The sequence below is a fragment of the Nelumbo lutea genome, chromosome 4, assembly GCF_056320005.1.
Source record: "Nelumbo lutea isolate HS-2025 chromosome 4, American lotus-T2T, whole genome shotgun sequence".
In the NCBI taxonomy this organism is placed as follows: domain Eukaryota; kingdom Viridiplantae; phylum Streptophyta; class Magnoliopsida; order Proteales; family Nelumbonaceae; genus Nelumbo; species Nelumbo lutea.
In genome coordinates this window covers 48,648,774-48,664,123 of record NC_142687.1, presented here as the reverse complement: position 1 = coordinate 48,664,123, position 15,350 = coordinate 48,648,774, and the positions used below count along the sequence as shown (strand labels likewise).

The 15,350-nt window shown below is 36.7% G+C and overlaps 1 protein-coding gene across 7 annotated transcripts in view; it reads right to left on the bottom strand.

The window, feature by feature from the left end:
• Positions 1 to 15,350, bottom strand: part of LOC148855649 (uncharacterized) — a 69,596-nt gene that overhangs the window by 47,069 nt on the left and 7,177 nt on the right. For 5 of the 7 annotated variants that reach the window (XR_016094800.1, XM_088940966.1, XM_088940967.1 and 2 more), the window contains exons 2-4: positions 14,045 to 14,461; positions 1,592 to 1,665; positions 1,103 to 1,486 (exon numbers count right to left, since the gene is read on the bottom strand). Coding sequence is in view for 6 of the 7 variants with exons in the window: in XM_088940966.1 (XP_088797092.1) it covers positions 1,103 to 1,486; positions 1,592 to 1,665; positions 14,045 to 14,461 (875 nt within the window). In the remaining variant the exon portion in view is untranslated. The remainder of the gene's footprint in view (positions 1 to 1,102; positions 1,487 to 1,591; positions 1,666 to 14,044; positions 14,462 to 15,350) is intronic. The other 2 variants (XM_088940963.1, XM_088940965.1) reach the window with 1 other exon arrangement.

Below are 15,350 nucleotides of genomic sequence, written 5' to 3'. Positions count from 1 at the left end.
CTTCAATCACAACTTCTTTGCTTCTTCCTTTATCTTCAAAAATCCTCAGATTTCTATCTTCCCAATTTGTCCAAGCTACTGCAGCTCTAGTGCATCTTCCCATAATACTGCCTCTCATTTTAGACCACTTGAGTTATCACATACGACAACTTGAATTGCTGGTTCAAATGGATTGGATCAGTTTAAACCCAACTCTCTCTTTAACTGTTCAATTTCTCTTACGCTCACTAAACCCAATATCCAAAATTAATAATTACACCATTTGTTAACACCTAAGCAAAAGTCCTAATACAACACATTAGCACAACACCATTTTCTAGGCGTCTAAATACTTCCTCCCATCTCCACTCTTTTAATGTCTACAGATTTTGTTTACCCAAATTTGAGAAAATTCCACTACCATTTGAACCACCCACCCTCATATTGCCATGTAGCATTTTTTCTTCCATCTTTTCTTCTTCTCTACAAGCTTCCTTCCACAGAGAAACCTCAGTGGAGGATGTCAGCCATGCAAAATAGAGCAAACCACCTGCAAGCACCTTAACCTTCCTCGGAATGTCTTCTGACCTTACCCTATTTAACATCACAGCAATGGAGTGCAAACCAATTTGGAAAATTCCCTCTAGAAAGAAGCTCTAGCTTCAAATTGTAAAAGAAGTCATGAAACAGATAATCCCATCCAAGGATCAATCAGCCCATATTGGCCGATATGCATCATATCAGTCGGTCACCGATATGCAAAGTCCTTGGTGTTTCAGGGCAAACCCTATTTCAGGAGCAATGTTTTAAAACACGGAGGTATTACGTGAGGCGTTGCACTAACTAGAGGCATGAGGCGTAGTTCAGAACATAAGGGAATCTCACTTTTTCTTTATTTTTAATACAAATCTTTAAATAACCCAAAGTCAATGCAAACTCCATTTATGGTTTTTCAGCTCACAATGGCCTACTCAAGTCCTATCCTAAGACATTCTCACTTAGGACTTTGGCCAGCCCGTTGATCTCCAATGTCAAGTCAACAGGATAACAGATTACTAACTAGGATTCACAACAAACAAGCCCTACCATCATGAGAAGTAGAAGGTGCATTTGCATAGCTTACCTCTATAACAAGGGGATGATGCATCCGCAAAGCACTTCTGAGGTCCTCTCCTTGTTTGATAATTTTGGAACAGTTGGAGCATCCTGAGAAGTGAATCATTACCAGCCATGGATCTGAATTTCCAATACCAAGAAATGACAGCAAAGATCTTTCAGAAACCATCCCAAACCTTTGCCTTTCTGGAGGCATGAAAAATTCCCTTGCAACTGTGGTGAAATTTGACAAGAAATTTTGAAATCGCTGAAACTCTTCAAATGTACAGCAAAGCCCAACATCATACTCTAGTGGAGTAGTGTCATTTGCCAATGTAAACCCTCCTAGCCAAGGGATACCACCAAGCCCATTTTCAGCCTCACAAGTTAGCTTTTCATTTTCCAACCCCTGCTTTTGAGTCAAAGAAAATAGGAATCAGGATTTCCATGACCTGATGCATAGTCTTCTATTTTTGTTCCAAAATCAAGCTCACTGCATTTAAAAACTACTAGCCACCTTCTGATATTTCCTCCCACTGGATAGAAGTGCTGCATTTGTTTCCCCATCAAAAATTGATCCAAAGACAGCACCTGCAGAACAAAGCTCTTGTCAATACATCAAGTAACATTTTACCAGGGGCAACTCAAGTGCAACAGATTCCTTCCCTAAAAAATAAGATGTACCCAAAATGTTTCTGGAGGCAATAAGGTTAATTTGTCATGCTAGATTGTTAGCAACTAGGATTAATATCTGATCCATTTAGCTGACAGTCTCGCTTAAGGAGTAGACAGATCTGATTATTATCAGGAGAGCATCCCTTATATGGGAAAGCTGTGATGCCCGATTTTGTGTTTATTGTAGTTCTGCTTTTCCATATTATGCCTTGTAAAAGACTTGGGTTTGCGTCCTTTATTATAATGAAGACATTGTACATGCTATATTTCAATCATTACTAATTCTCAACAAGGTCATGTTGCTTCTAGGGTTGGAAGGAGAGAGAGAGAGAAGTAGAAAAGGAAGAAGAAAAAGAAAGAACGTGTGATAGAATGAGGAGAGAATTGAATATGTTATATATACCTATCTCTTTAAAAATACAATGACAATATTGTCCCTACTTAAGTGTGGGGACAGCAACTTAAGCCTGAACATATTTGTAACATTTTTTATCAGCAAAAAATGTTAATTTATTAGATCCAATTAGAGGGATAATTAATACAGCTTGATGACAGGGAAGTCATCCCCAATTCTCAAACCCCCATTACATAGAAGCCCAAAACAGCCGCCACCTCATAACCCCTTGTTTGGCAAGGGAATCAACTAACCCATTTGTAAGAGTGAGCATTATTCGGTTTAAACTCGAAAAACCGAACCGAAATTTCAGTTTCATTTTCTTTGGTTCGATTATTTCAGTTCTTGGTTCAGTAATTTCAATCTTTTGAATATTTTGGTTTCAGTTTTAGTTTTTAGAATTAGAAATTCAGTTAACCAAAAACAACCAAATTAACTGAACTTTGCTATATAACATGTAATATATAATATATATAGCATATAATATTTAATATATAATATATTTATATATGAATATATAATATATTTATATATGAATATATAATATAATGAAATTTGATTTCATAATATATATATATATTAATATATAACATATAATATAGTATATATATTACTGAAATTCAGTTTTAACCAAAATAACCAAAATTTTCAGTTTTGGTTATTTCATTTTTCAATTCGGTTTTCATTTTTTAATTCGGTTTCTAAAATTTCGGTTTATTCAGTTCAATTTTTAATCGAATAAACTGAATGCTCACACCTACCCATTTGCACTTCTTCTCACCCCTTTAAATTCTGCCTCCACATCCCTAGCAGTCTGTTCCACTTCCCTTATCAAGTGTCTAAGAGTCCAGGTAGTATGTCTGCTGCAGTTTGCCCATGAGATAACTAGTTTTGAGTCCCCTTCCACCTCAACACGTTTGAAACCTGGCTGCTTTGCTAGCCAGAGACCTTGTAGTAGTGCCCACAATTCAGCCTTCAAGGAATTTCCTATACCAATTGGCCCTGAAAGCAAGGCCAAAATCCACCTTTCAGCATTTCTGATTAACCCTCCTATTCCTGCCAACCTCAGGCTTCTGATTGATCTCCCATCAAAATTCAGCTTGATTCTATTGTATTCTAGGGGTTTACGATCCACCCTTACCCTATCTCTTTCTCTCAATGACTGTGCTACTGCAGCCCAGGCTCTTTGGATGTCAGTAACTAAGAATATTTGGAAGCTATCTAATGTCTTTACCCATAATGCCACCTTTAACTTTATGCACTCAATCAATTCTTCCAAAGACCTATTCTTTTTAGAAAAGATTCTATTATTCCTTTCTTCCCAAACCACCCAACAAATTTCTGCTTTAGTGGCTCTTTAGAGCAACTTCCCTCTTTTCTTTGATTGCCTTAAGAAGTTAGGAATAAACAATCCTACCACATCTTGAGAGGGATCCCTCCTGCACCCAAAAAGAGAACAAAAAAACTCCCAAATATGATGCACAAAGGGATAGGATAATAATAAATAAGATAGAATCTCACCACTGCACCTACATAAGAAACACCAGTCAGGGAAAAGGCAGGCACAAGGCCTTCTTCTCTGCAGCATGTCACAAGTGTTTACCTTACCAAGGAAAAGTTCCCAACAGAAAGCTTGAATTTTACGTGGGATAGGCTTACTCTAAATTTTTCTCATTGAGAAGTCCACCCCTTAAGGGTTAGGCGAAGCAAGGATTTTAAAAAAAGGAGGAACAAGTGAAGCGACTGTATGGTGAAGCTTCCCAAATTCTAGAGTCCAGAGTCCTCAAGGGAAGGGTCTAGGAATACTTGCCCTAAAGAGTCACATAAATGGACCAAGGAAAGGCATTCAAAATCCCTTAACCCTCCTCTGAAGCCCAAACCCCAATTTAAGCTAGTTGGGGAGGGTGTTACCAGTCTAGATACAGTTTCACCCTTGAAAGTAGAGAGTAAAGAGGTTGCAAAATGATCTTTGAATGGAGTCTCCCCTAGCCACAAGTCTTCACAAAACCATACTTCATCTCCCCTTCCCACATCAAACCTGATGGAATTAAGAAAGATAGGGTAAACTTCATGCATGAATAGCTTTCCAAGGAGAAGCTAAAGAGGAGTGAGTGACAAGTTTTGCATCCCATCCATTGCTTTCCGGCCCATGATGATTTCTATAACTTTGTACCATAGCCTGTCTCTCTCAAAAGAGAATCTCCATAACCACTTACCTAGCAGAGCAGTATTTCTAGAGGCAACCTTTCCCAACCCCAGGCCCCCTTTTTCCTTAGGTTTGCTAACATGTTCCCATTTTACTAGGTGGTCCTTCTTTTCCTCACCTGGTTCCCAAAGTAAGTCCCTCATGAATTTCTCAAGTTGCCCTGCTATCCTAGTGGGATATAGAAAGTGAATAGGAAACAAGTGAGAAGGCTGGCCTTGTGGCTCTAATCAATGTGATTCTTCCACCCAAAGAGATGTAGTTCCATTTCCAAAGGGCTAATTTCCTAGCAAACCTCTCCACTAATAGCTTCCAAAATCCATCGATCCTACGGTTCCCTCCCAAAGGCAAGCCTAAGTCATAGGCCAATTTCTAACCTCACATCCCAATAAATCAACAAACCTCAAAAGCTCCCTCTCTTCCAGGTTGATCCATGCAATCCACTTTTACTCCCGTTAATCCTCAATCCAATCAAGCCCACAAAGTTATCAATCAGATCTTTCAAGTTTCCCATCAACTCTAGATTAACATCCTCACAGAATAGAATTGTGTTGTTGACAAATTGGAGATGGGAGAGCACCGCTTGATTTCTACCAATTTTCCACCCACTAAAAAGGCCTTGTAGATCTATTTTCACCACCATTCTACTTAGGGCCTCCACCACTAGGGTGAAAAGGAAGAGTGATAAGGGGTCTCCTTGCCTAATTCCTCACCTAGTCGGTAAGAAGTCTTTTGCCAAACTGTTGATAATAATTGAGTAATGAACAAAGTTGATACACCCTTTAATCCATAATCTCCACTTTGCTCCAAAACAAAGCCTCTTTAGTAATTCTAGAAGAACTCTCCAATCCACTAGATCAAAGGCTTTCTCTAATTCCACTTTACACACCAAGCACCTCTTTCCTGTCTTCCTCTTTTCCATAACACATTCATTAGCCACTAGAATTTGATCCACAATTTGCCTATGGCCTACCTTCCAAAAATGCACTTTGAAAGGGTGAATCCACTAGAGGTAGCACTTGTTTAAACCTCTCTAACAGAACCTTTGAAAGGATTGTATACAAACTCCCAATTAAAGTGAATCAGGCCATGTGTCACCTTCCTCCCCTTCAAAATTTGGTCCAAAATCCCCATTCCTACTAGAGCTGGCAATTCTGACACCAACCCATCTGACCCGCCCAACCCTCCCATTCTAATTGAAGAAAACTGAAGAGATGAGAGTTGAGGGTTCGGCAATGAGGGTCTAAGAAGAGGATTTCGAACTCACTCTCTCTCAGCCCCCCTAACACTGTTTTATTAGAAATATTTGAATAATTACAAGGAGGCCCTTAGTTGGGCAAGAATTTACACAGAACTTAATATTGACTTGATGGACCCAGAATAAGGCCCATTACAGAAAAGAAACATAGATAACAAGAAAGAATAAGCAACCTATGGGCCATTCGGCCCATCTTCTCTACACTCCCCCTCAAGCTGAGCATAGATGTCAATCATGCCAAGCTTGCTGCTATCATGCTGAAGTTTTGCCTTAGGAATGCCTTTGGTGAGAAAATCTTCCAACTGTCCTTCAGATGTGATGAAAGGAAGACACACTTCACTCGAAGAGACCCTTTCCCTAATGAAGTGTCGATCAACTTCAATATGCTTGGTTCTATCATGTTGCACTGGGTTGTGAGCAATGTTGATGGCAGCCTGATTATCACAGTACAACATCATTGGCTTGTCGTATTCAACTCCAAGTTCTTCTATCAAAGATTTTAGCCATAATAATTTAGAAACCCCATGTGCCATGGTCCTATATTCTGCTTCAGCAGAAGACCGAGCAACAACCGATTGTTTCTTGCTTCTCCAAGAAACAACATTACCAGCTACCAAGCTGCAATACCCAGAGGTAGATCTTCTAACATCAATGTTCTCAGCCCAGTCAGCATCGGTGTAGGCTTCAAGTTTCATATGACCATGCTTGGCAAACAAAATACCCTTTTCTTGGGGAGACCTTCAAATAACATAGGATTCTCTCTGCAACTGCCATATGAGTGTCTCGGAAAGCATGCATGAATTGGCTAATGCAACTAACTGCATATGCAATATCTGGCCGAGTCATGCATAGGTACAAAAGTTTCCCAAGAAATCTCTGAAAGATTCCTTTGTCTTCTAACAATGCCCCTTCTGAGGCTGAGAGTTTATGACTCATATCAATAAGAGTAGCAACTGGTCTAGGACCCATCTTTCCAGTTTCAGAGAGTAAATCAAGAACATACTTCCTTTGGGAGATAAGAATCCCGTCCTTGGATCGAGCCACTTCTATGCCAAGAAAGTATCTCAATTCCCCCAAATCTTTAATCTCAAACTCTGTATGTAGAAAAGATTTTAGATCATGAATTCCTGAGGCATCATTACCAATCACTACAATATCATCTACATACACAATGAGGTATACTGCCAGAGGTCCACTCCTCTTCACAAAAAGAGTATGATCGGACTGTGTCTGCACATAACCAAAGTTAACAAGTGTTGTTCTAAATCTCTCAAGCCATGCTCTAAGGGACTGTTTTAATCCATAAAGAGATTTTTTCAGCCTGCATACCTTCTCTTTCATATAAGTTCCATACATCCCTGGAGGAAAAGACATGTAAACCTTCTCATGTAACTCACCATTCAGAAATGCATTCTTCACATCCAATTGATAAAGGGGTCAGTCGAAGTGAGCAGCTAAAGATAGAAGAACCCTCACAAATGTCATCTTGGCAACAGGTGCAAAAGTCTCTAAATAATCAATCCCATATGTCTGTGTATAGCCTTTTGCAACCAACCTAGCCTTGTACCTTTCAATGGTGCCATCAGCTCTGTATTTGATAGTAAAGACCCACTTGCAACCAGCAGGATCCTTCCCTTCAGGCAAATCCACTACTTCCCATGTGTCGTTCTTGTGTAGGGCATCGATTTCAGATCTCATAGCATCCCTCCATTCTAGAATCTTAAGAGCTTCTGACACAGACCTGGGAATAGGATGAAAAGCAACAGAAGAGAGAGAGGCAAAGTATGAAAGTGAAAGCAAACTGTAAGAAAAGTGCTTGGAAATGCAGTGTGCAGTGCACTTCCGTTTTCCTTTTCTAACAGCAATGGGAATATCAAGGTCAGGAAAGGATGAATCCAAAGGTGCTGAAACAGTATCTGTTGTCTCTTCTGTGACTGGAAGTATATGAGGCTCATGTGTTGTAGGAGAAACAACCTGCACATTTCTGGATCTTTGCCTGTGATACACCTTGGGATTGAGGATAGGACGAGGAGGTAGAGTACTGGGACAAGGAGAATGGAGCGACTGATCCACCCTTGATTCATTTGAAGGAGAGGCAGACACATCAAGAGACTCAACAGGGACAGGAAGAGGAAGAACAAACACCTATGTCAAATTCTCCCCCTGTGGACAATGTCCTTCTGGAGAGAAACCATAAAAGGGGGAAAGCTCATCAAATGTGACATCCATTGAGACATATCGATTGCCAGACTTTGGATCAAACAACAATAACCCTTCTATGTGGGGGAATAACCAAGGAAGATACACTTTTGAGCTTTGGGTTCAAATTTATGCCTTTGGACACTTGGAACATGTACATAACAGGTGCAGCCAAAGACACGAATAGGAACAAGAAAAAGATCATTGTCCGGATGAAGAAGAGTGAAGGGAGACTTAAACCCCAAAACCCTGGATGGCATGTAGTTTATAAGGTAGGTAGCAGTAAGAACAACATCACCCCAAAACCTGGTAGGAATATGTGAGGCAAATAAGATACTTCTTGCAACCTCAACAATATGCCTGTTTTTCCTCTCAGCAACCCCATTCTGTTCTGGGGTCCTAGCACATGAGCTTTGATGAATAACCCCCATGTCAGAAAGATAGCAGGATAGGTTTTTCTCAAAGTATTCTTTTGCATTGTCCGATCTGAAGATCTTAATCCTAGTATCAAATTGGGTTAGAACAAATATGGAATTCTTTTACAAGTCTTGGAACTTCATCAGGGATTTCATCAAGAATATCCAAGTGAACCGTGAAAAGTCATCAATAAATAAGATAAAATATTTGTAGCCACCCATGGAGGATAAGTGGTAAGGTACCCACACATCAGAATGCACAATATTAAAAGGAACAGAAGATCTTTTATTGCTCAAATGATAATTGCTTCTACAATGCTTTGACAATTCACAAGACTCACAATGTAGACTGGACAGACTAATTCCCTTAAACAGTTCAGGGAATAGATGACTCAAGGCAGAAAAAGACAGATGACCAAAACGATAATGACACAACATAATCCGACTAACAGACTCTGAAGAGACAGATCCAAGAGCAACATTCCCAAGATGATCAGTGCATTGTCCCGGAGTATCAAGTGAAGAGAAAAGAGTTGAGGGTTCGGCAATGAGGGTCTGAGAAGAGGATTTCGAACTCACTCTCTCTCAGCCCCCCTAACACTGTTTTATTAGAAATATTTGAATAATTACAAGGAGGCCCTTAGTTGGGCAAGAATTTACACAGAACTTAATATTGATTGGATGGACCCAAAATAAGGCCCGTTACAGAAAAGAAACATAGATAACAAGAAAGAATAAGCAACCTATGGGCCATTCGGCCCATCTTCTCTACACTAATGATGGGTCAACATGGGTCGAGTGACCCATTAGGGTCAAGAGAAAAGGGTCAGGGTGGGGTTGGGTCAAGGGTTACCCATTGACCCTCAACTTAAAGACTAAACTTAGATGCTTTGACAATTTTCTTCTTCTCCTCTTCTTCTCAGTTAGGGTTTTCCTCTTCTCTCTTATTCTCAGTTAAGACTTTGCAAAACCTCCAACAATCACTCCCATTGCAACCGTTCTCACTATTTAGGGCTCACTCAAGTGCGTTGTTATTCGCTCAAATTGTTGACGTCATTCTCGCCTTCACCAACAATGATGTCAATCTGTTGAATCGTTGAACCATGATTCCAAATCAATGGCAAAATGAAGGTTTCGAAACATTGTTTCAAACTTACTGTCAACACTCCTCCCAAAGCTTTGAATCAACAACATTGATGTTTCCTTCTTCCAATATATTGATGTTGATGAAGGAATAGAGGAGAATATCAACGTCAACGATTGAACGGAGGAAGGAGCAACAGGGGCAAGCAAGATGATGTCGACGATTGAACAAATGAAGGAGAAACATGGGTGGTTGAATGGAGGAAGGAGGAGAACAGGGGCGAGCAAGATGATGTTGGTGAGTGCGACGGGACCATATGATCTAGAGGCACTACCGCGGCCACTTTTTTTTATATTTTTATATTATTTTGTATATTTTATGTATTTTTTGTTTTTTTATAAATCATTTTAGTTGAAAAATATAATGAGGATCGATGGTTATTATTTAATTACTTTTTGTAATTTTTCTTTCATTCTATTCTTTGGTTGAAATATATATAAAAATTTTCATCATTCTTATGTAACTTTTTTCTATTTTTACCTGAAATGTATAATTTCTGGAGATTTTTATTATCATTTTCTGTATTTTTTATGATTATTCTTTTTAGTTTAAATATACAATTTTTTGGATTTTATATTTAATTTATTATTCTACAATTTCTGATTTTTTTGGATGAAAATATAATTTTTGAAAAATTTTATTATTTGTATGTTTTCGGTAATTTCTATCAATTTTGTATTTTCTTCAATTTTCTACAATTTTACAATTTCTCTTTCCTTTTATTTAATTTTTTAATGTTTTCTAATTTTTTCTGCAATTTCTGATGTTTTACAAGGAATATATATTCTTTTTCCATTTATTGTATTTTTATGCATTTTTTTTATTTGAAATTTTTGAATTTTTATGTTTTTGTAATTGAAAATATATAATTATATGATTTTATGCAATTAGAATATAGAAAAAATTTAAAAAAAAAAGGTCTAATTTGAAATTTTGAATTAGAGGGTCAAATGGGTGGGTTAGGGTGGGTCAGGGTCAAAGTGGGTTATGACCCACTCTGACCCACTAACATGGGTGGAAAATTGGTTAAAGGGTCAATATGGGTGGGTTGGTACTCAACCGACATCCAACCCACCCATTTGCCACCCCTAATTCCTACTTTTACAATTTTTTGAATTTTTTATTTTTTTATTCCATGTAATTGAACATACTTGATCCAGAATTTCCCACCCCCAACAAACAACTTCAAATTCGAATCAATCATTATTTTAGGCTTGATACACTGAGATTCTAAGTTGTCATACAACCCTTTCCCTCTGTTCTCTCTGTATTTTCACTCTATTCTCTTTGTATTTTCCAATTGCTCGGGACATTCTTGACTCACATCAGTTGGAGATTCATTGTCAACATTCATAGACTTAGCTTAATTAGCAGATTCAGAGAATATGGGCAAAACACCCAGGTATGTTTCCCAATGTCAAAAACCAACCAAAAAAGCCCAGACATTTAGAAACCCAGAAATCTGTTTTATGTTATGTTGATATTTTTAAGACATGAAAAAGAAATCTGTTCTATGCTATGTGCTTTGGTTTTTGGTTAATGGCCACTGGTGTCAAATGGAGTGGTTTTGGTTTTTCTGCAGTAAAAAAAACCAACCAAAACACCAAAGATGTTTAAAAACCCAGAACAGAGGAGCACCTGCACATTTAAAACCAAAAACGTTTTTCCATATTCAACCACATATGTTTAAAACCAAATGGATTGGTTTTGGTATAAATAAAATGGGTCAGTTTTGGTTTCTTCTGCATTGAAAAACCAACCAAGATCTGCCCGTGTCGCTACAGTGGTCACTGTGTCAAGCGGCCACTGTAGCGCAAAACGGGTCAAGACAATGTCTCAGGTCAGATTCTGGATATTCTGACCCAGATCCATTTCCACATTGACATATTTTACTACATTTTCGATTTTATTAAACAATAATAATTACAGTAATCATAGTTATTCTTGCTAATAATAATTACACTAATAATCATTTCATTTTTATTAAATAATAATAATTACATGATTAACTAATAAATATTATTATTTTAGTTTCATTAACTAAAAATAATAATTAAAGTATTTTTGAAATAACTATAGTATTATTTAATATTTTTCGGAATATTAATAATCGTTCAAAGTTTTCAACCATTTATTTCCGAAAATTAGTGTCATTTGTTGTTATTTATTATTTAATTCCTTATTGTAATTTACTGTTATTTTCTTATTTTAAATAATTAATTATTGAAAATTGTCAGAAATTGGTGTAATTTATCATTACTTAATATTTATTTTTTATTGTAATTTACTGTTATTTCTGACTTTAATCATTAATTGTTGAAAATTATCAAAAAATAGTGTTATTTATTATTATTTAATATCTAATTTTTATTGAATTTACTGTTATTTTCTGATTTTTAATCTTTAATTATTGAAAATTATCATAAATAAGTGTAAAATTATACAAAATTAGTGTCATTTATTGTAATTTACTGTTATTTTAATAAATTTAATCAATTTTTTGAATTTCCCGTGCATCGCACAGAACTCCACTAGTACATACATATATATGTTCATATTAGTGTTTTAAAAGCACAAGGGCCAATTTGCGCCTGAGGCGCAAGGCGCAAGACAAGGCGCACTCCTTTTTAAGCAAGGCAAAAAATTACAAAAAAAGAGCTAAAAAGTTAAAAAAAAAATAAGAAATTTCAAAAAATGCCAAAAAAATTAAAAATGTGCAAAAAATTCAAAAAAATATTAAACATAATTCTAATAAAAAATATAAACTTAAATTTTAAAATATTTGTTTTAAAAAAACTATTATCTAAAATTAAAACACATAAACATAACATGTAAAGCGTATTCAAATGAAAATTTAAAAACAAAAGCAAACATATAAAGCATTTTCAAGCATGTAAAACCCACAATCTCTTTTTTTCCTTAATTGCATTGTTTCAAGTAGCTAATGTGATGTAAAACATATTGCACTCTAGATTCTATGAGTCACCTTTGTACCACACCCCCTTGAGGCAAGCCCGAACAAGTCTATGTTAGGGTCTGAAATTCTTATTTCTCACATAAAAAATAATGATTTTATAACTTTCATTGTCTTTTAAGAAGATATTTTTTATGTGAGAAATAAGAATTTCAGACCCTAACATAGACTTGTCCAAGCTTGCCTCAGTCGGGGTCTGGGGGCGGAGCCCCCGACCCATCTGTTAGACTCAAAAAAAAAAATAAAAAAAGCACAAAACTTTAAAAAGGCACATGCCTAGGCTGAGGCGCAAGGCACATCAGGCATGTACCTTTAGAAAGGGGCGCGCACCTAAGACCTGGGCGAGGCGCACACCCCAAAATGTGCCTCGCCTGTGCACCTAGGCACGCATGACGCATGCCTTTTAAATCATTACTTCATATTTAATAAAATCAAATGTTAATTATCAAAAAAAAAAAAAAAAGAATCATAGATTTATTGTACAAAAGAGTGAATTGTTTTATGTTTCAGCATATTCTATGATTGTCAGTAGAGGCTTTTTTTATTTTTTATTCTTTAGTTATGGGCCTATTATTATGGGCCAGGCCTCTTTGTAATTGTTATAAGTGTTTATAACTGCAGCCACCTTACTAGGGGCAGATCTGTAATTTTTCCCTCTATTACTAAAGTACAAAAAGATATGGGATCTTAATTGAGCCACACAATCTGTTTTACTCATTCACACTTCTCCCCTTCCTTCTCTCCACTTCTCTAATCTATTCTCCTGCTGAAACCTACTTTGACAATCAAACTTAAGTGATTTCAATCAGAACCAGGTTGGTTGATTGACAACTGTTATCTATCAAAACACATGTAGTTCAGTTACATCAATCTGAAATTTAAAATGTTGTTATTCAGCTTGCAAAATATATTGGATTGGTTTAAATAAAGGGAAATCAGAAGCCAATTGGTATATAAAAATGATAAACTTATGATGTATTTGACATCACTATGCATACTTATCATTCCCATGTCAGACACAATGTGTCTGATACAACAGCAGATATTACTGCATAGACGCTTATTAGGGTTATATTATGAACACTTCTAAAATAATATATACTTCAACAAATCAGAATAGAAAACTTCCGTAGATCTAAGAAGTTTTAACATTTCACAAGATATAAAAATAAAATAGAACAAATAACCTAGGAATAAAAGCATGGAATCACCATAACAAATGGGGTAAATGCATCCAGATCCCCGTCTTTGATCCCAAGAAATGGCCTACATCCTTGTTTCCCATGTTCATGACCTTATCAGCAGCTGAGCATCTTAGAGGCAAAAATTATATGACTTGCATGCCACTTCATAATACTTTTTTCTGGGTAAAAGGTAAAGTATATTTGTATTTCCAAAAGATGGGAGGAAGAAACTCACAAATGTGTGGCTGTACAAGTATGATAATCTGTTTGATAGAATGTATGATAATCAAAGTAATCAAAGTGTAAACTTACTAACATCTGAGCATCTTAGAGTGTAAACTTCAAGGCAAACAATATCTGTACATCTTATTGACAAAGAATTGGTTATTAACTTATTACTAACATCTAATTTGAGAATTCTCAACAATTAGTATAATAATGAAAATTCCTGATGGGGAACTGTTATTAACAAAAAAGGAAGACAAGTACTTAGAGAGAAAAGACTGTTAATGAGGTTACCTACCATCATCTGGCACATCTTGTACTACGAAAGCATTTTCACTGCCATTAGTTCCTTTGCGTAATAATTCGGTGCCCCATCCACAAAATTCTAGGAGAAGTACAGCCTTGTCCGTTGAGCTGAAAAATTCTTCAAGGTCTTCAGCAGTGTCTAGGATTTGGATGGGGAGATCTTCAGGTTGATGAGACATAAGATGATAAACTGAAGACAATATATTCTGTGCCCGGAGTCTCCCTTGATATTTATATGACACAGAATGGTGATAGCAGAGTATTGTTATTCGCCCAGTAGCCCCAAGGACATCTGCTAGCATCTTCTCAGTATTTCTATGTATAACCATTAGCTTTAAAGGACCAACTCTCTCTTCCCTATTAGCCAAATATGCTATTTCCTTCATAAGAGATCGAGCTTCACCAGACCCTGAGCATCAAAATGCAACCTTTGTCATAATTAAAATCAAGAGAATTCATAATGCAAGGTTCTTACGGCATTTTTCTTCATAAGTTAACTAAAACATTTATAAGTAATAAAGATATTATGCTACCAATTGTGTCATGTTGTAGATACTCTTCCTCTCTCTGACAAACACAATCAAGGCAGAGATCATCAAATAGAAACATAGATGATGGCATCTCCGGGAAGGACTGTGCTTCTTACTGGTAGGAGAAGAAATATGTCTTTCTCTCACAGAGATAAACATGATTGAACCAGAGATCATGAACAGAAACAGGAGATGATCTCTCAAGAAATAATTCCTCCCCTCTGATGGAACAACAGTAATCAGGTCTCCTTCCCTCCCTCTAGATGCATGCAGGATCCACTTTTCCCTTTCCCTTACCTAAATATGTGGAAACATGGTTTTTTCCCCCTTCAAATCCACTTTTATAACCTTGAATGCATCAAAGCAGCTACTCAAGGAGGGTGCAGCATCCCAAAGATTATTCTTGATTTGATTGTTATGTTGGCTCATTAGAATCAGACTATGGAGGAACTCATAACAACAATAGACAAAATAACCAGATGGAGGCAGGTAAAAAAGCCTAGCAGGTTTTATTAATTGGTAACTGAAAACTTTATTAATTGAAAAACATTTTTTAATTACAAAGCATGGTACATCAGTTAACTACTAGTACTAGTATCCCCAAGTGTCATTCCCCAAAATAAGATATCCCTGTTGAGTGTTGGCCCCTTGTTTGGCTAGAGCATCCATGCAATTTGGCACCCTTCTTGTCCATATAAATTAAACTCTCCAGTCTTGTGCTAACTTCCTTATCACTACTTTATCAATCCCTGTTCTTCCTGCTTTCTC